This window comes from Xenopus laevis, chromosome 3L (genome assembly GCF_017654675.1).
Source record: "Xenopus laevis strain J_2021 chromosome 3L, Xenopus_laevis_v10.1, whole genome shotgun sequence".
Taxonomy (NCBI): domain Eukaryota; kingdom Metazoa; phylum Chordata; class Amphibia; order Anura; family Pipidae; genus Xenopus; species Xenopus laevis.
Genome location: NC_054375.1, coordinates 38,020,522 through 38,042,220, shown reverse-complemented (window position 1 = coordinate 38,042,220; position 21,699 = coordinate 38,020,522). Strand labels below are relative to the sequence as shown.

At 36.9% G+C, this 21,699-nt stretch overlaps 1 protein-coding gene across 1 annotated transcript; it reads left to right on the top strand.

Annotated features, from left to right (window-relative positions):
• Nucleotides 1–16,279: 16,279 nt before the first annotated feature.
• Nucleotides 16,280–21,699, top strand: wnt8a.L (Wnt family member 8A L homeolog). The gene is given in 6 exon segments (NM_001088168.1): nucleotides 16,280–16,404; nucleotides 16,569–16,602; nucleotides 16,884–17,022; nucleotides 17,511–17,636; nucleotides 18,719–18,861; nucleotides 20,697–21,699. Coding segments are annotated over 6 exon segments (1,077 nt in total). The 5' UTR covers nucleotides 16,280–16,333; the 3' UTR covers nucleotides 21,261–21,699.

The following is a 21,699-nucleotide window of genomic DNA, read 5'->3' as shown; positions in this document are numbered from 1 at the left end:
TGTTATGACAAATATAAAAAAATGTATATGTAGAATTCTATATTTTGTCACAGAAGTGGAATTACTTGTTTGTCTGCCGTTAGAAAAGCAACAAATGATCATAATGGAAATCAGGGTTCAGAAGAGAAAGCAGAGCACAGAGGTGCATTGTAAATGAGACCTGGGGATTATTTATTAAAGTTACAAAAAGGATTCCTGAATCCCCAGCCTCTCCAGTCAATTAGTGTGGTGTCCGAAAGAGAGGTCGGCACCTCTCCAATATACATAAAGACGAAAATTAACCAGACACTCAACAGCAAGTGAAGCGGGGCGGACCCCTGCGTGTTTATTTATTAAAGGTCAAGTTGTGTTTTCTCAAAAAATTCAAATTTTTCGAGGGTAGTTTCCCTAAAAAACTCACATTTTTCAGGAAAAATAACCAACATTTTCAAGATTGATTATGCCTCGAAGCTGCTAAAAACCCAAACCCGAATATAGACCACCTAAAACCTGTCAAGGTCATGTAGACGTCAATGGCAGAGGTCCCTTGAACTATTTGAAGATGTTTTTTTTGCCTTCATGATTTTTGTTTTTTTTTTACTTTGGTTTGTGCTTGAAAAAATAATTTCGAGCTATTTCGAGTTTTTCCCCCGATTGCATTCAATGGAGTTTTTTTATATTCAGATTTTTTCATGAATAAGCAAACATTCGAGCTGTGAATTTATTCGAGGTGGAAAAAAAACCCTCACAAACTCGACCTTTGATAAATAAACCCCCCTAGTGTTTGTACAATTGCCAAAATGTGTGCTCATGGTATGTGAAAGTAAGCAGGTGTTAGTGTGTGTGTGTCTGTGTCAGCAAATACATTGAACAGTACACACATAGGGGGTTATTTATCAATGTCTGAATTTATCTCAATATTTTCTGCTACAAACTCTGATCAAATCCGCTCGGGTTTTTTACGCTTATTTATTATTACATTTTCCCAAAATTTGCTTTGTGGGAAAAATCAGATTTTCACAAATTTTTCAGACTTTTTCATCCGATTTTCGCGATTTTTTCCGTAATTTCCCCCTGAAAACTTTGGGGTATTGCACGAAACCCAGCGCACATCAAAAAATCATTGGGACTTCTCCCATTGATTTATATGCAACCTCGACAGGTCTGAGATGACGGATTTGTGATTCTGATTTTATATTAAAAAAATCACGTGATTTTTGCATTCGGAGTTTAGTTTTGTTCTTTTGCTCTTCTCATTGTCTAGTGGCAGGGAGACAACGTAGGAGCCACATCTGTAAAATGTACAGTCTGTTGAAGAACCTTTTAGGTTAATGCCATAGGGGGCTGAAACTCGCCATGCTGAAAAATGCAGACCAAGAATTGGCCCCTACGCTGGAATCTTGCCTTCACCCAGATCCATTGCTTCTGCCCTTCCTAACGAAACACATGAATGCTCTATTGTACACTGCCATCTACTGGTTAAAAGTAGGAAATACATTTAGGAAAAATACAGATATGGGACCTGTTATCCAGAATGCTTGGGACCTGGGGTTTTCCGGATAATGGATCTTTGGAAATTTGGATCTTCATACATTATGGGACAGATTTATTAAGGGTCAAATTGAAAATTTTAATTTTCTAATTTTTTTATGGTCTAAACTGTCAAATTCGACTAGTGATTTATCCAAACTCGATTCGAATTTTTTTTAAAATTCAAATAAGACTATTCGCCACCTAAAACCTGCGAATTCATGTAAAAGTCAATGGGAGAGGTCCAGTGACCAATTTGAAGATGTTTGTAGCCTTCCTGACATTCGAAAAAATTAGAATTCGATTTGAGTTTTCGGGTCGATAAAATTCATCCGAGTTTTAGATATTCGATTTTTTTTTTTGTAAATAACCCCCTCCCCGCTGAATTTTGAGTGTATTCGAATTTGATAGTTTTTAAAAACTCACATAAATTCGAAATTTGACCCATGATAAATGTGCCTCTAAGTCTTCTAGAAAATCATGTAAACATTAACTAAACCCAATTGGCTGGTTTTGCTTCCAAATTGGATTAATTAACGGATTAATTATATCTTAGTTGGGATCAAGTACAAGGTACTGTTTTATTATTACAGAGAAAAAGGATTATTTGGTTAAAATAGAGTCTATGGGAGACGGCCTTTCCGTAATTCGTAGCTTTTTGGATAATGGGTTTCCGGATAACAGATGCCATACCTGTAGTTAATAAATTATAATTCATATCATGTTACAATATATATATATATATATATCAATCATAAAAAAAACCCTTCTAGCCCATTTCATCCTGGATCCACTCGAAAGGGGAATCCTGCAGATTTGTACTTCACTCATTTGATCCTTAAATAAATAACCGCTCGCGTTTTTTTACAGATTTTCCTGTGGCCTAATGTCAGCCAAGTTATCTTCCATCACTATTCTTTTGACCCTACTTAACTAGGATTTTAGGACAGGTAATATAAGCGAAAGTGGATAGAATGACTGTAAGTGGAATAACATATTCCTTGTTGGTTGATTTTAATGACTGTAATTTCCATCCTTTTTAGAAATTCTGCTATTCAAGAAGGGAATCTCCCTCTCATCAGTGTGTACTGACTTTTAGTATAATGTAGACCTTCATATTCCATCATTTTTTGAACTTCTAGACAACAAAGCTATGCAACAATTGGCATGAAATATATATATACATTGAAGAATAATTTGATAAAACCACTTGGCCAATAAGCAGTTTAGCTGCTCTCTCCACATACCAATATGGCATCTATAGAGGGCAGCACAACATCTCTAAGAGAACATGGATTTCCTGCAATAGAAGCTTGATATTCCCAGGTCCTCACCAAATATGGTGCAAAATTGTGGATGTATGCATTTTTGCACACAAAAAAAACAAACAGTGCTCATAATACCTCTATCTGTTTGCTACCTTTCCACGTGGAGCAGGTGGTAAATACAGGGCTTCTTTGCAACCTGTTCTCCCCAGTTCTTAAAGGAGAATGAAAGGCTACGAGTGAGCAGGGAGAGACTCATGCTATGAGTGTGCAGGGAGAGACTCAAGGCAGGAAGTGATGTCACACCAAGCAAATATGGCAGCTGCTATCCTAAACAAACAGATAGAGCTTCTAGAGCTGTTTACTCAGGTATGGTAAAACATTCTGCAGAATAAATATAGTGTTATAGCTTGCATGATTAGCATTAAACTGCTTTGGTAGTTTTCATCCCCCTGTAACATTCGTGTCTGTGCCTCAGAAATACAATTTAGTTGTGATCCAAATATCAAAAAAAGAAGTCCCTTTGCCTTTGGCAATCACCCATCAGCGGGGTTATACAATTACAAGGTAATTTTCGGGGAAATTTAATAATAAATAAGCGTGGAAAACCCGAGCGGGTTAGATCGGAGTTTGTAGCAGCCGATATTGAGATAAATTCGGACCTTAAGAAATAATCCCCATAGTGTTAATGGGTCCTTGTTATAAAGTATAAAATGTTTCCTTGTCACTGCTGATACATGCTAAGCATATGTGTCTAATGGGAATACTAAGAGATCAGAGATCAGTGTATAATGATTTTCCTCTTCCTTTTTGTTTTCTAGCCTTGGGAAGGCGTTACAAGTTTTCCTTGCAGTTTCATTCCCGCCTAACTTGCTATTGTCTAAGACTGGCCATTCACAACCTCCCTTATCACCTCCAATAGTCACTCTCTGTTATAATCCCTTTACCAGAAACCTGCAGGGCTTCAATGGCCCTTTGTGGCATAATATTTATGTTACCCACCCCCTTACTAAATTACAAGGTCAAATTTACATAAATCTATTGAGAATCAGATACTTTCCTATAGATTCAATACTATCCATCAAATAAGTATAAATTTCAGTTCTTATGTTAATAGGTAGCGTTATCCATTTTTATTAAAGGGGTGGTTCCCTTTAAAATTAATTTTTAGGGGGTTATGTACTAAACTCCGAATGCAAAAATCATGAAAAATTTGTGATTTTTTTAAATAAAATCGGACTGTTAAAAAATCACAAATTTTTCGGAATTTATTAAACCCCGAGGATGGAAAAGTCAGAATCTGAAAATCTGGCATCTCAGACCTGTCGAGGTTGCAAGTCAATGGCAGAAGTCCCAATGATTTTTTGATGTGCGCTGGGTTTCGTGCAATACCCCAAAGTTTTCGGGTGAAAAATCCGAAAAAAAATTAAAAATCGGATGAAAAATTGGAAAACAACATGAAAATCTGATAATTTTTTTCCTGCAAAGCAAATATTCTGGAAAATTTAATAAATAAAAGCAAAAAACCTGAGCGGATTGGATTGGAGTTTGTAGCAGAAAATATTGAGATAAATTCAGACTTAGATAAATAACCCCCTACATATGTTATAGAATGGCCAGTTCAAGGCAACTTTTCAATTGGCCTTAATTGTTTATTTTTTAATTATTTGCCTTTTCCGTCTGACTCTTTCTCACTTTCAAATTACCCCATGTAAAAAGGCTACAAATGCATGGTTAGTGCTACTTTTTATTACTCGTCTTTTTATTCAGACCCTCTCCTATTCATATAAACAGTCTCTTATTCAAACCAGTGCATGGTTGTTATGGTAAGTTGGACCCTAGCAACCAGATTGCTGAAACTGCAAACTGGAGAGCTGCTGAATAAAAAGCTAAATAACTGATTTTAATTATAAAATTAAAATCAATTGCAATTTGTCTCAGAGTTTCACACTCTACATCATTCTAAAGGTTGGCTATATCATTTAAGGATACCTGAGGATCTAGGGGGTCCTATAGTGTATGCGCCACTCCTCTCTGAAGTACGCACTTGGAACACTTCCTTGTTTTTGACACATTTGCATCTCATGTCATCGTGTTTTGGCGCAAGTTTTAAATATTTAAAGTTATATCAGCCTTTTTCCAGTTGCACAACTTAGGTCTAATCTATTAGTTCCTGGGTGCTATTACTGTGTGTTTCTGAGTGTTCCAGTGATCCTTGACCCTGCCTGTCCCCTGACCTTGTCTAGTTCACTGCCTGTCCTAACCCTTGCCTGTGTATTGACCATTCTTCGGATCCGGTCTTGTACTGGTGTGTTTGAACACAGCCTATAACCTCGACCATCCTTTTGTCTCTCAATTCTGTACTGCTGCCCTGTTGGTATTGACCCAGCATGTGACTCTGACTACACCTCTTGTTCTTCGTTCCCATACAACGAGCGTTCGCTTGCCTGCCACAACTCTCTCCTTGGTCCTCTCACGCTAAGATCTTGCGGCACCCGAGTAGCGGAGGGCTCCTCCGGAAGTGAAAGTCAGAAGACTGAGGCGCGACCAGGACCGTGGGGAATGTTCTGGGTTTGGGACACCAATCGTAAGAAATCCCTTTAAAACGTTAAAACAAAATCAGATTTTACACGTTATTTTCTTCTCATTTGGAAAAAGTTGTATACTAGTTGTATACATTTGTTTTTATTTGTTTGACTGAAAAAAAACTAGAAATTAAAATATCTGAAATGTTGAAAATACATCTCTTATTTACTTACATGAAAACTCACCAAGATTTAGCTTTTCAAATTTTTTTATTAAAATTGTTACGATTTTTTCAATTAAAAAAAAAATCTCGAAGATGTGAGTTTCGGAAAAGACAAATTTGGGAAAAAAAATGGAGGGTTTTTTTTTTTTTGGAATGGTTTTTCTCAAATTGGCTGCAGGAAGCATGTTTTCCTGTAGATGACATAAAACATGTGCAATTGCCCTTTGGAAAACCAGAATGTGATTTATTACCTAACTGTCTTAAATAGTCTGAAGCCCTGTTACCTATATTATTCTCCCTTCATTAAATAACAAGTGCAAAAATTTAAGCAGCTGACAATGGTTTTTCTGGCCATTATTTCCTACAATTTACAGCATAATCACAGGTGCCACTAAGTAACACATGCCACATCTTTTGAATAATTTGCCGATACATATTCTAATGAGTCTCTGCATCGGTGAATCCAGTGCAATTTGCATATCCTGATGCCATTGTGTACGGGAATTGTGCGATTTTTAATTAATGCTCATTTCTCCAGAAACAGCATTAGAGTGTGATTCATGAGGGGCACATTAGATGCATCTGTAAGGGAAACAGCTGTAAATTTTACATCTCCTCATGGTGGATAGTGGTGTAACTAACAGTGGCTGGAACTGGGTGCAGAATGGGTAGCCCAGCCCCCCTGAACAGTGATTTTTTTTGGACATAAATTAACACTTTTCAAGATCAAGTGTTGGGCCTTTTGGCTAGGTACCCCTTCTTATGATCTTCTGTGAAGAAGGAGAAACACTTGGGGGCAAATTCACTAACCTCCGGAAATTCGCCAGCGACGGCGTCACTCACATCACTACACTTCGCCAGGCGAAGTTGTGTCCAGGGCGCCGAATGATGGTGAAGTTTTGCTAGTGCTAATTCGACAAGCAAAGCGAAGTTGCGCTAGCGCTGGCTAATTTGCATACGGCGGGAAGTTACATTTCAATGGACGTATATGTTGCAGCAAATACATTACACTACACAAGCACGGGAAACCTTAATAAAATAAAATACAGTTGTTATAATGCCCTACACGTGAGCCCAGTGTATAGTTTCGCCTGGCGTTAGAGTGCGAAGTAGCGCTAGAGTCTATCTCCTTCACTAGAGAATTTATGCCAGTGACGTATGACGGCTACTGACTTCAATGTGTTCCCCATATCGCTAATTTTTTGACAAAACGGGACAGATTCACTCATCGCTATTTATCAATGCTCTTATTCATTCTAATAGATCCCTATGTGTCTACCATCCATCATCTATCTATTTATCCATCATTTTACATAGTTAAGTTGGGTTGAAAAAAGACCAAAGTCCATCAAGTTCAACCCCTCCAAATCTATCTGTCCACCCATCCATTCAGTGTCCACCAGGGGCTCACCCAAAACTTTAGACCAGGGCCCACCAAAAAACCTTTGACCAGGAGCCCACTTTCAGTATTATTATTCTTCCTCTCCTCACTCAACCTCTATTCTCATAGTCTCTTTTCTTTACATACTATAATACTATAATCTATTATTCCATCTATTTAGCCTTTTTGTTCTCATAGAAATAGGGAATGGCCATGAAATAGGACAAATGTTTTGCAGCAGGAGGGCCCACTGACACCTGGGCCTACCGGGAGTTTTCCTGGTATCCCTGTGGGCCAGTCCATCACTGCATCCATCTATCTCTCTCTCTCTCTGTCTGTCTGTCTGTCTGTCTGTGTCTCTCTCTCGCTCTGTCTATCATCCATCTACCAATTATCTCTTTCTCTCTCTTTCTCTCTCTCAGGGTCGGACTGGGGGGCCCGGGGCCCACCGGGACTGCTGGTCCAGGGCCCCCTTTTCGGCCCCCCTACTGCGATGCGCCGAGCTTGGGGCAACTGTCCGAATGTGCCGCTCAGTGTGCATGCATGAACGCCGTCATGCGCGAGCGGCATTGCTCTGTGCGCATTCGTGAGCGGCGATGCGCATCGCCAAAAACTTTTTTTTACCAAAATTTTAATATTGGGAGAGGGGGTCTGGCCCAACAGCGGCCCACAAGGGTCGGGCCCACCAGGTTTTTTCCCGGTGTCCCGCTGGGCAAGTCTGACACTGCGCTCTACTGAAGATATAAGCACAGGAGTCCAATTTACTTTAAGATACAATATTTACTGTGTTAATAACAAGGGTTAAACATTGCTGAGTTAATGTTACACTATGTGGGGCATGTGCAAGGCCTCTCTGTCAGTCACATACACAACCTAAAGCAATAAGTGATTGGTGCAGGACTGTATAAGGGGCAGACTAATTGGAATTGACCATTTATAGGCTGAACCATCTATTCATAGAGGGAAAAAAAGCAGTTTTTGGGAACATCAGGACAAAATTTTGATGTAAAGTCTGGAAAACATTACCAAAAATCATGGAAATGCACCCATTGAAATGCATTATAAATTGTTGGGACCACAAATAAAAAAATGTAAAATGTGTGGAAACTTAAAATTGAGGTTTCACTGTAGGTTTGATGACTCAATGTTTTGAACTTAACCATTGGTTCCTGTGTACAGTATGTCCAAAACAGTATGTCTATAAAGCTATAATACATTTATACAAGCACTCTCTTTCTATACATATAACAGCTTGTTTGTTCAATGTTTTGGACCCACATTTATATTTCATCAACATATACCTATTATAGATTTGTTTTGTTATATATATATATATATATATATATATATAATGTCTGTCCCTGTGTGGGTCCAACACGTTGAATAAACAAGACTATAATATGTATAAGTCGGTATATATATATATATATATATATATATATATATATATATATATATATATATATATATATACCGTCTTATACATATTATAGTCTTGTTTATTCAACGTGTTGGACCCACACAGGGACAGACATTTAGTAAACAAAGCTATAGTATTAGGCCAATTTATCAACATTCTCATTATAATGGTTTTAGAGGTTTGTGAAACCACAAATTAACCAATTTTCTCTAAAACCACAAATGCCAGGTAATTTATTAAAAGATGCAAATGAAAAAAATGAACAAAGGGGAAAAAATGCTGAACAATGCTCTTAAAAAAACTAAAATCTCAAAAAAAAATCCAGTTTTTGGCCAATAACTAGCAGAAAAAAAATCAGAAATCCTCTAAAATTCAGAATGGCTAAAAAAAGGTTCAATGGGATCAACACATCTCCCATTGACTCCTATAGGACCTCGACTGCTTCTGTTTTGTATTAGAGTTTTTTTTACGTGGTTTTTACACTGTATAAATCTTGAATTTTTTGAGTTTACGGGAAATTTTGAAAAACAGAGTTTTTAGAGAAAAAATTTGATTAGTGAAAAAAATTGATTGTTAATAAACAGGCCCCTGTGTGCATGTTAACATTTCTTTATCTCTATATATGTATATAGAAATATGTTTGAGTATCCAGTACTAAAATAGGCATATGTTGATGATTTACTTTTTTTTTTTCCTATTTTTTGTATTTTAGTCCAACAAACCAAAACAAATAATAAAAGTAGAGCACGGAAAGAGAGCCAATGAAACATATAAAGCAGTTAAATGCTGAAGGATTCCCTGTGAAATCAGCACCAAACTGCACTGTGGCCTCCCCATTGTTATTGAAATGAGTGCTCATGCCATTTCCTAGCGCTGTCACCTTAAAGAACTGCCCTGTGGAAATGTGTGAATGGAAATCCTTTGCTACCTCTTCCCACAAATGTGGCACTGAATGTTCAACGACATCTTGTTTACCTCCAACGCTCATCTCCTGTGGGCTTTTGTAGGCTTTTGCCCAGCAGGTATACACTAACATTAAGTCTGATGTGTCTTCATTAGGGGGTATTTTGCATTCATTACTTTCGCACTGTCCAGCAACTTAACATGTTGCCCTGCAAGTGCTAAAACCGACGGCTTTACCAGACTGGGCCCGGGTTTCCCTTTCACAGATTCCTTGGTGATAATTATCTTCCATTACTTGCTAATAAATTTGGAGCCAGAATGCAAAATGTTCTAAACAGCTTATCTGTGCCCCATCTAGTTCATTTTACAAGCCTTCTCGTATAAACAGAGACAATTTAAGAGGTTTAAATCGCTCCTGCTAAAACCATTTTAATCATTGTGCCATTAATGATTATGTAATAAAGCAATAACTATAATTTACGCAGCAGATGAGCACGATTAGTGATGGCAGATCAACAACAACAAAAAAATAAGGCTGATTTAACTGTTATCATTAGTTCTTTACAAGCAGTACTGATGAGTACCAGGAGCTAACAATGTAGTTTCAATATATTTTTCCATCTTGAATAGTTCAGCCTGGAAAATCATTTTCAAAATTCTTTTTTCCTGCATGTGATATGCATCAGGGATAGGATTCATATGGGTGATAGTAGTGCTCAGTGTTTCTGCTGATCACTGCTGTTGCTATGGAACAGAATGGCATGCAACAAGCATAGGGTCTATTAGCAGAAATGCTTGAGAACTGGGGTTTTCCAGATAAGGAGTCTTTTCATAATTTGTGTTTCCATACTTTAAGGAGGTTATTGACTAATCTCCGAATGCCAAAAACCCGAAAAATTTGTGTTTTTTTAGTTAAAAATACGAATTTTAAGTGGAAAAAAAAATCACAAAATTTATTAAACCCACAGGACGGAAAAAGTTAGAATCTGAAAATCCGGCATCTCAGACCTGTCGAGGTTGCATATGGGAGATGTGCGCCGCTGCGTTTGGTGCAATACCTCAAAGTTTTCAGAGTTTTCAGGCAAAAAAAAAATAAGAATTCTGAGTTTTAGGGTGAAAAATATGAAAAAATCTGGAAAATCTGATTTTTTATCCGGCAAAGCAAATTTTCAGGATAGCGTAAAAAACCCAAGGGGATTTGATCGGAGTTTGTAAACATTAAATCAACCCAATAGGATTATTTTGCCACCAATATGGATTCATGCAGCTTAGTTACCATCCAGTACAAGATACTGTTTTATTATAACAGAGGAAAGGGAATCATTTTTAAGAATTAGTATTATTTGCTTAAAAAGAAGTCTATGGGAGACGGCCTTCGTATAATGGGTTTCCAGATAAAGATTCCCAAACCTGTATCAAATTTGATGAGGGTTGGACTCAGCTGATGGCACCCCGGGAAGAACTTTGGTAGGTCCCAGCTCTAATGGGCTCCTGCCAACCCAGATCTGAGCTGTCCCATCAGAGTTGAGGAGGAAGGAGGCTGAATTTGATAAATAATTTTTGTTTCCTGGCAATCAAGAAAGCTTCAAATGAAACGACAACTGGAACTGCTGGGAGTTTCTCTGGATTCCTCAGTTTAACATTTTGCCTCGATATGCTGAACGCAGTGATAGAAACAACCACAAGCCATTTGTAAGCAACTTTTCAATTGGTCTTCATATTTATTTTTAATTGTTTTTTAATTATTTACCTTTTTCTTCTGACTCTTTCCAGCTTTCAAATGGGAGTCACTGACCCAATCTCAAAAAAAAAGAAATGCTCTCTAAGGCTACAAATGTATTGTTATTTTTACTTTACTACTTTATTATTGCTACTTTATTACTCAACCTTCTATTCAGTCCTTCTCCTATTCATATTCCAGTCTCTCATTCAAATCAAGGCATGGTTGCTAGGGTAATTTGGACTCTTTGGACCGGTTTGCTGAAATTACAGACTGGAGAGCTGCTGAATAAAAAGCTAAATAACTCAAAAACCTCAAATAATAGAAAATAAAAACCAATTGCAAATTGTCTCGAAATATCACTCTCTGCATCATACTAAAAGTTTTAAATTTGGGCCGTTTCACCAAAAAATTAGCGAAATTTCGGTGAAAAATTCAGCAAACGCCGCCGGCATCACATTTTTGATGCCGGCGGCCATTTATGGACGCCAGCACACATTTGCTGGCGAAAATGCGCCAGCGTCCAAAAAACGGACGCTGGCCTTCAATTTTTTTGACACCAACGAATTTTCGCGCCAGTTTTACGAATGTATTCGCCGTCGACGAATTGCGGGAATTCGCGACTGCAGAATAAATTCGCCCATCGCTAATCTTAAATATTTTGATCGACTCTATGCTATTCACATAAACTGGCTCATTGATCTCTGAATTGTTTTGTCGAACATTAAGATGATTTAAACAAAACAGGATTTGTTGGTTTTGTTATATTTACTGTGAACATGAAATGTGTATTTGCCTTTCTTTTTGTGGACTGTTGGTCTAAAACTTCTGTCAAAAAGTCTGCAGGATTAATTATTAATTTCAATAAAGAGAATTTGAAAAGAGAGAACAGTTAAACTGTAGCCTCCCAGATCTAAAGCTTTTTGGTTTCTGGGGTCGATGACCCCGTATTGAAAGCTGGGAGAATATCCTTTAATAACAAGTTACTGCAGTTTTATTTAATGAAATGTTTAAGTTATTGCCAGTCAAAAAAAAGACAGAATGAAAGGCAAATGAGACACGATTAGCAAATTATGTAGAAAGAAAGCTGGGGGTAGAGGATAAAGGGACGAGATCTGATTGCTTTTTGGAGTCATGAAGGTTTTTTTCCCCTTCTGAGGCAAATTGATGAGGCTATAGAGGAAGTATTTATCTTTGCTACTCTGCTGTTCTTTATCTGGAGCCTTTTATGTACAATGGCCAGAGACGTGGGAGGTGATACTCCTGGAATGATCTGTTTCCCCATTCAGATAACAAAAGGAAATGTAAGGCACTCTTCCCAGCGTGTGTACTAAACTGTATGTATATTACAAGACAAGCAGCGGCATATATGCTACGATCAGAAAGACAAGAAATTGAGGCCTCTAACTGAGTAGGTGGTGAATCGATCGTGCGCTTAGTAGTTTGCACACCCATAAAGAGTGCGGTAACGGGGTGAGGAAAGGTGTTTTCCCAGCTTGTCTAAGGTGTCCAGCCAACTTGGCCCAGGACTAATCAAACACAAAGTAAAAGAAGCCATACGCGGACAGACAGTGGCTCATGGTTCTTGTGCAGGTAACCCAAAGCCATCATATTCCCAATAAATCTCTTATTTAAACTGAGTCACATATTGATCTAACTGATCAGAATAAAACCATCAAGCACTGAGGACTGCATTAGTTATGGACTTAGCTGACAACTCTTCATGGGCCCCTTATGTGATCTAATTATTGAACTTAGGGCCACAGGAGATGTTGGAATCAAAAATGCTCCCGGGGCCCTGACCTGAACCAAAGGCTGTAAAGAAGTTGCCAATCATCTCTATAACAGGCTTTGAGGCATTTGGGGGGGGGGGATTTAGGAATGAGAAACCTGTGGTAATTGGTTGGAATGTTTATTACAAGGAAACAAAGAACGTGGCCCAAAGGCAAATTCTACACTGGGGCCCATATGCCTCTATTACCGGCTGTAGCTTAGCAGTAAACTGTATTGCAAGGTGGTACTGCATATAACCTGAGGGTACAATTATGCACATGTAGTGTGTAAAAATTAGCATAGTTGCCCACTGTTTTGAGGGAATTTCCCATTAAACGGCTTGTTCTGCTCTCTGGCACATTGAAGGCAGCAGTTGTATCTTGTCAAGTGGGTTCAAACAGTGACGTTGGGTCCTGTGTGCTGGAAACAAGATCTCAGCTCAGATATCTTACATTAAGGGGGTTATTTATCAAAGGTTGAGTTGTGAAATCTCAACAAGCTCAAGTTTTTTTTTCACTAGAAAACTTAAATTTTTAGAGAAAACAAAACTTGATTTTTTTCGAGATTTATTATACCCCCACCTTCCAGACTTGTTGAGGTCCTGTATAAGTCAATAGGAGAGGCTCCATCTCAATTTGAAGTTTTCATGGTCTGCCCTGGGTTTAGCCCAAAAATCCAACTTTTTCAGGGTTTTCGGGCAAAAACTCTAAAAAAAAGATTCAAGCGATTCAGGAAAAAAAGCCCCAAAAATTTGAGAATTTTATCGAGTTTTTTCACAATCCAATTAAACCTAGTTATTTTATTAATAAATAAGCTAAAATCGGGCATGGGAACAAAATACGAGATAAATTTGGAGTTTAGTAAATAACTAGTAAATAAATTAATGGTAGACGTTGAGAATATCTCTTTTAAGTCATGACATTTTTGAATATCAGAAACAAAGTGAGGCCTGAATGAAGGATTAAACATCAGGAAACATGGCTATTTAATACAATTACACGGTCTATACATTGTTGACTCTGCTGATTTAGAATACAATACAATCGTGTCACACATGTTACCCAGAAAGAAAACAAGTGGTTTTCAGGGCACTGTTATATGAACAGATCTAATGTAAAGATACTTATTTTAAAAAGCACCTTATTTATCATTCTGTTTTCACTCTGAGTCGTATTGATACATTTTATTAATACTACAACACTCAACTTTTACAAAAGCAGCAGTCGTGCTAAAATTCGTTTTGACGTAAAGGTGCTATTGCGTCAGTCGCAACGCTCATCATTATGATGGAATTCTGGGGAAAACTGCTGCATTGTGGGTTAGCATGGCCATCTGAAAATGTGCAACTTGCACACTGCACTGCTATGGTCTGTAGGTATATACAGGTATGGGATTCCTTATCAGGAAACCCATTATACAGAAAGCTCAGAATTACGTGACGGCTGTCTCCCATAAACTCCATTTTATCCAAATAATCCAAATATTTTAATGTGATATCCTTTTTCTCTGTAATAATAAAACAGTACCTTGTATTTGATCCCAATTTAGAAATAATTACTGTAATTGTAAATGGAAGCAAAACCAGCCTATTGGGTTTATTTAATATTTAAATGGTTTTTTTTAGCAGACGTAAGGTATGAAGAGCCAAATTACAGAAAGATCCATTATCCCGAAAACCCCAGGTCCCAGAGAATTCTAGATAAAATGTCCCGTATCTGTAGTTATACATAGTTGTTGAGGTTGATAGTTCTTTAATGAAGGTGCCAATTTTCCTAATCTGTTATTATATAGAGGTTGTTTATACTTCCAGCATAACAATATTTACTGTATTTGTGGGGTGAGCACCTTGTGGGCCAAAAGGTATCATTATATGCAGTATATATTTCATTATATGCAGTATCTATATCATTATATGCAGTATATATATCATTATATGCAGTATATATCATTATATGCAGTACATATACCATTATATGCAGAATAAATCATTATATGCAGTATATATCATTATATGCAGTATAAATCGTAATATGCAGTATTAATCATTATATGCAGTGTATATCATTATATGCATTATATATCATTATATGCATTATATATCATTATATACAGTATATACCATTATATGCACTATATATCATTAAATGCAGTATATATCATTATATGCAGTATAATACACAAAGGCCATGATAATCTTGTAAATTATATCCTTATAAACGGTGAGTTCTGATGTCATTTCTGTCATTATATGCAATATATATATCATTATATGCAGTATATATATCATTATATTCAGTATATATAATTATATGCAGTATATATATTATTATATGCAGTATATATATCATTATATGCAGTAAATATATCATTATATGCAGTATATATATCATTATATGCAGTATATATATTATTATATGCAGTATATATATCATTATATGCAGTAAATATATCATTATATGCAGTATATATATCATTATATGCAGTATATATCATTATTTGCAGTAAATATATCATTATATGCAGTATATGCTTAGCTAAGTTGCACAATGTGACTATTCAGCCCATAGCTTCAGTGATCAGATCCCAAGGAAAGTAAAGTGACTTTGCAGGTTCAGTTTAAAAGAGGACCCATACAAGGAGTAGTGGATATACCATTTGAAAGATCAGCTCCAATGCATCTACATCTCGTTATCTTTGTTTAAAACCATTGGATGGAGGGCCTGCATATAAAGTTATGGGGAGCCATAACTCCATTGTGATTCCAGTTTTAATAGCCTACTATGCCTGCTATAGAGTTCCCTAGAAAAACATATGTAAATGCATATATATATTTATAGGATACAAGAGATAACCATGTGCAGACAAGGCTCACCTTGGTTTCACTAGAACTTGACCTTTTTTTTAAATGATTATTTCTAATGAAATATAATACATTGACAGTATGAGAACTACTACTCAGCATGTGCATGACAACGAGCAGTTTGCCCTTCCATGCCTTAGTAGTGGGCGTACCTAATTGGTTTTAGAGGGAAATAAATGTAATCTGATTTACGGATATCTTCCCATTAAGGAGAATTACAGGATATATCTCACATTAATGAGATTACTAACACAGAGGATTAGATATGTGTAAAAGGCCAAAGCTGTGATCTTCTCCGACAATTCACAGCGGGAAGTGACTTAAAGCCGCTTGAGTTGCTTCCCCTTCGGCCTCAGCACAAGCTCAGCCTGGGCACGGCCATATCTCAGCTCCTATTATGTTATACAAAATGTCAGGGTTAATATACTCTTGTGTTTCTATTTCAAAGGACAAGGAAAAGTCTTAACTAAGCCATTTTGGGAATCTAATATAATTATAGTGGCCTATTGTAAGTTAACACCACCTTCATTATTGCAGCTCTGGGTGTTCTCCATTGTCTTCTCTAGTGTTGCAGTAGGTGTCTCCTTTTGTTCCATTGGCAAGCGAACCGCCCACTGCCATTGGTCAGCTGGAAAGAAACCCTACTAACTCTTTTCTATACAGTATAAATAACAGGGACATGCCTCTCACTTTTCATTTTGTTCATTTGCTGAGGATACTGTTCAAGCATTACCCCGGATAGCAGCCTTCATCATGCAAAACACCACTTTGTTCATCCTTGCAACTCTTCTGATCTTCTGCCCATTCTTCACTGCCTCAGCATGGTAAGTATTTATTTTATATATATATATATATATATATATATATATATATATATATATATATATATATATATTTTTTTTTTTATAGGTATAATTTTTTTTTTTTAAATTATCAATGGCATAGTCCAGAAAAGTCTCAATAATCTGCCTTCTATTTTTGTTTACAGGTCAGTCAATAACTTTCTGATGACAGGACCCAAGGTAAGTCAGAATTTATTTCATACTTTGTATACTAAGTGGCATATTTAGAAACAGTGGGGGAAACCATAGATCTCCCCAATGCTCTCCCAAACTCAATTATGGTTTATAGAATATTTTATGGAAAACGGACTTCCCTCCCTACAAGGAATCACCTTTAAGCACTTTTGTTATGAAGAGTTTTACCCGATAAGATAGTTATGCTCCTAAACATAATACTTATGCACCATACCATTAAAAGGGGGACATGATCTTTGTTCTAAATTTGGCATTTCCTATTAAAGGCATATCTGACATACTCAGCGAGTGTTGCCGTGGGTGCGCAGAATGGAATTGAGGAGTGTAAATATCAGTTTGCGTGGGAAAGATGGAATTGCCCTGAAAGTACCCTGCAGCTTGCTACCCACAATGGACTTCGAAGTGGTAAGTGCTTACACTTTATTCCTGTTACAATTTACACGCTTACTAGATTTGGTTGAAAGTATTGGGCGACATGGATCTCTGCTGCCTTCATATGTCCCAAGACTTATGTTCCATAGAGTTCAAACAACTCACTATTCAGATAAGGCATTGCGTTAATATATATATATATATATATATATATATATATATATATATATATATATATATATATATATATATATATATATATATATATATATATATATATATATATATATATATATATATGTAATAATGAAACATAAATGCTTTATCTTGGGCATTATGGACTGTTTTTTAATTGGATAGAGAACAATTTACCCAATTGTGATGATATCAAGTTTTTTTTAGCACAATTGTTTATCTATCTTGCACTGTTTTAAAGAAACACTGTAAGATTATAATATAAGCAAAATCCCAAGAATTGGAGATATGCTAAAACATCCCTTTTCCCCACAATGTCATTACAGCAACCAGAGAAACCTCCTTTGTGCATGCCATTAGCTCAGCGGGAGTTATGTATACACTGACGAGAAACTGCAGCATGGGGGACTTTGATAACTGTGGATGTGATGACTCCAGAAATGGCCGCATCGGTGAGTTTGCATCCTACCTCCTTCCTTTACAAGCTACTGCCATTTGCTCATGTTCTTGGTCTACCATGTTTTCAACACAATCTCTGTGTGTGATAATTGTACTAGCAAATATATATAAAGGGGAGGGAAAACACAGAAGGAAAAAAATATCTAATTATTAGTTTAAAGGAACAGTGTATCATAATGTTCACATTATATATACTTAAGTCTGATATATATATATATCACTAAAAATAACATTTATCATTCAAGCAAAATAATAACCTTCAAAATACACATTGAAATAAATGTGATTTAAATAAGCTGTTCTTTTTACTCTTGTCTTAAACCAAATACTGAGCAGCAATGCAGTGATTAGCAGGGGTTCCAGGTCAGCCTCTGGCCAGGGTTTTAGGATTAGGCCCCATTCCAAAAACATCCAGGCAAGTTAATTGGCCCCTGATAAATTGGCTCTAGTGTGTGAATGTGTTAGGGACCTTAGATTGCAAGCTTCATTGGGCACGGACTAATGTGAACCATGTATTATATATTTAAAATGCCACCCTATATGTTGGCATGATATACATAAAGAATCATATTAATCAGGCACACAATTCACAAAACTAATTTAAAAAATGTTGTATTATATTCTTAGTCTTACTTTCCATATAATATATTACAATGTATTACTTTAAATGTAATGCAAGGATAAATGTTAAACTCTGTCTGTATTCTTGTCTTCTATTGTCTTTATGATAACGTTATATCATCGATAAAATGTGTTTTTTACTCATTGGCAGGGGATATGTTAGTTATAGCTTATATACATCTTGACTTTTTAATACCACGAAAAAAGACATAGCCATCAAGTTCAGACTTTGCTGAAGCTTTTAGAAATTAAAATCTTTCTGCTCTCCAGTTTCTGTTGGAGAAAGCCATTTTTGCACTCAAGAGGCAATCAGTAGATGTATACAAGTTATCTTGTCTTTATCAGGCTCCATAGATGCTTATGTACAATGATCACTCACTGTATGTATGAGATATACTGATAAGTGCCCCAATAAAAAGCTGAATAGACGTTTATTATGCCATTGTTCCCATAGGTGGCCGAGGCTGGGTATGGGGCGGCTGCAGTGATAATGCAGAATTTGGTGAGCGGATCTCTAAACTATTCGTCGATGGCTTGGAGACGGGACAAGATGCCAGAGCCCTAATGAACTTGCATAACAATGAAGCAGGAAGACTTGTAAGTCCATTAACATCAGTAATGCTAATTGTATTCACTTGGACATTGTTTTGCACAATTGAAGCCCAATAAACGTTGTGACATTTGTTAGGTTTTAGGGCTTTACAGCAAGGGCCCACGAGATACTAGACAAGAGATACAACATTTGTTTCCTTTGTCTTTATTTACATGGAGCCCATTAGGAAGCAACTGATATTGGCCATTTCCCTGAGATTTCTATAGCACCCTCCCACCCAGTATGCAGGGGGAGCCCAATGTCCAAAAAAAAAAACCCCTGCCAGTACCTTCCCACTAAGCACTCACACTTGTATCCAGAGACCTTCCATGCCCAACAATGGACTTGAACAGGTTTCCAGTGTCTGAATAATTCTAAACTCTCATTCCCATTGTCAAAGGTGTTAAAGAAGTGTGGAAGGGGCTCTAAGTATGTAGCAATGTCAACACCTAAACACCATTAACATTCTGTGCATGAGGACAATAGCTTTCTTTAACACTGTAGGTTTCAGCATAGCAGCATCCATGGCACAAATACATATTTATACAGATAACATGGAGAAAAGTCTAAATGTTACATATTCTGGCTTTTTATAATTACAACTCTGATCTACTGTTTTGCTAAATGTTTTATATTAGATGGGATGTTATTGAGATGAGTCAGATAAGCCATACTACTGACACATGCATGAAACAAAAAACAAAAAACATATATATATATATATATACCCACTATATACATATAAATATATCTATACACAAACAAATATATATATATGTATAGAATATGCATGGTTAAAAAGAATGCCACACTGTAAGGGTTTTATTTCAAAAAGAAATGCAGAAATATCTTTATTATGATAAAGCCTTCGTCATTCCTCAATATTCATTTTTATTTATTATGTTACTTGAATACCAACTTAGCAGCAACGGATATTTTGAGATGTGTGTTGAGACACATATGCAAATATTTTTGCAGCTTTATGACTATGTATGCATTTTGACCCTTTAGAAAGATGTCCCCCAAATATGAATTTGTTGAATATTATTCTGTTTCAATTACATTTGCTGTACACTTATCGCTATAGACTTAGAGCAAGAATAGGACTAACTGTAAGGGTGGTGACGCATGCTAAGATTCCGGGGAGATTAGTCGCCCCCGGGGACAAATCTCCTCTTCGTGCGACTAATGTCCTTGAAAAGCCTTTCCTCCAACTAGAATGTAAATAGCAGGCAGGATGGCACTCTGAGCGCTTCGTTTTCCGAAGTCGCCCGAAGTTTTCTCATGAGGCTAATCTAATCTCCCCGGGAATCTTAGCGTGTGTCACCACCCTAAAAATCTTGACCCCTTTGTCCCAGATTTGTCCCTCCAGTTTAGTAACCTTCGGACATTGTAACTTTAATAAATGCAGCCCCAGCCCAACGAGCTATATTGCTTGGTTGATAGGGATGAATCAAGAGTATAATTTGTACAATAACACAATTGAAATAACAACTTGTACACTTGGTTCCAACCACAGTTGTGTGTGGTCTTCAAGTTTTCCATTCCTGTCTGGCATAATTTGTGACCAAACAACAGGACTCTAACCCCAAACAAGTATTTCAGATAAAAGGTCATTGATTCTGCCCTGTGTCCAGTTCTGGCCCTAAGTTCAAATCTTCATGGCTGGGCTCCTGTTTTTTGACTGGAAAGAGCTGGACTGTACCAACAGAATGGCAGTATCCTGTTCCACTTGACAAAATAACATTACACTAATATTTTATACCACCAACAGTTTTATTTAAGTATTTATAACAAAAAGATTAATATATTTTTTTTTTTTTTTTTTTATTTCAAACAGGCAGTGAAAGAGACAATGAAAAGGACTTGCAAGTGCCATGGAATATCTGGAAGTTGCAGCATACAAACTTGCTGGCTTCAGCTGGCCGAGTTTCGGGATATTGGCAATCACTTAAAGATCAAGCACGACCAAGCGCTAAAGCTTGAGATGGACAAGAGGAAAATGAGGTCGGGTAACAGTGCTGACAACAGAGGAGCCATCGCTGATGCCTTCAGTTCTGTGGCCGGGTCTGAACTTATTTTTCTCGAAGACTCTCCCGATTATTGCTTAAAAAACATCAGTTTGGGTCTCCAGGGGACAGAGGGACGAGAGTGCCTGCAAAGTGGCAAGAACTTGTCCCAGTGGGAGAGAAGAAGCTGCAGGAGGCTTTGCACAGACTGCGGCCTCCGAGTGGAAGAGAAAAAGACGGAGATTATCAGTAGCTGCAACTGCAAATTTCACTGGTGCTGCACAGTCAAATGCGAGCAATGCAAACAGGTAGTGATAAAGCATTTCTGCGCCAGGAGGGAACGGGATTCCAACATGCTGAATACAAAAAGGAAGAACAGAGGCCACCGGAGATGACGGCATTCCAGAAAATGTCTCCGACCTCAACTCGGGCCAGTGGATTTGTTTGCCTTCAGGATTTCTTCCTTAATTTATGGACTTAAAGTAACGTCATTAAAAGTATAAGCTATAAAGGTGGTCTGTTGTAAATATTAATATATATGCACTTATGAATATTCATTATAACCCCGTGTAGAGATTTCTACACCGCAGAGTATTCCATGAAACAGAAACATGCTTCCGTTCCGAAGGATATGTTGATTTGATGAACAATATATTAATTAATTAAATGGGTCTTTTTCATGAATTCATAAACGATTGGTCTGTCCTGAGATATCGGGAGATATATATATATAAATATGGAATTTGCAGACATTCTTTGCATTGCATCCATTCAGTTTTTTCTGTGCTCATGTTTTATGAACATCATCAGTATTTAATAAAAATATTTTACAAA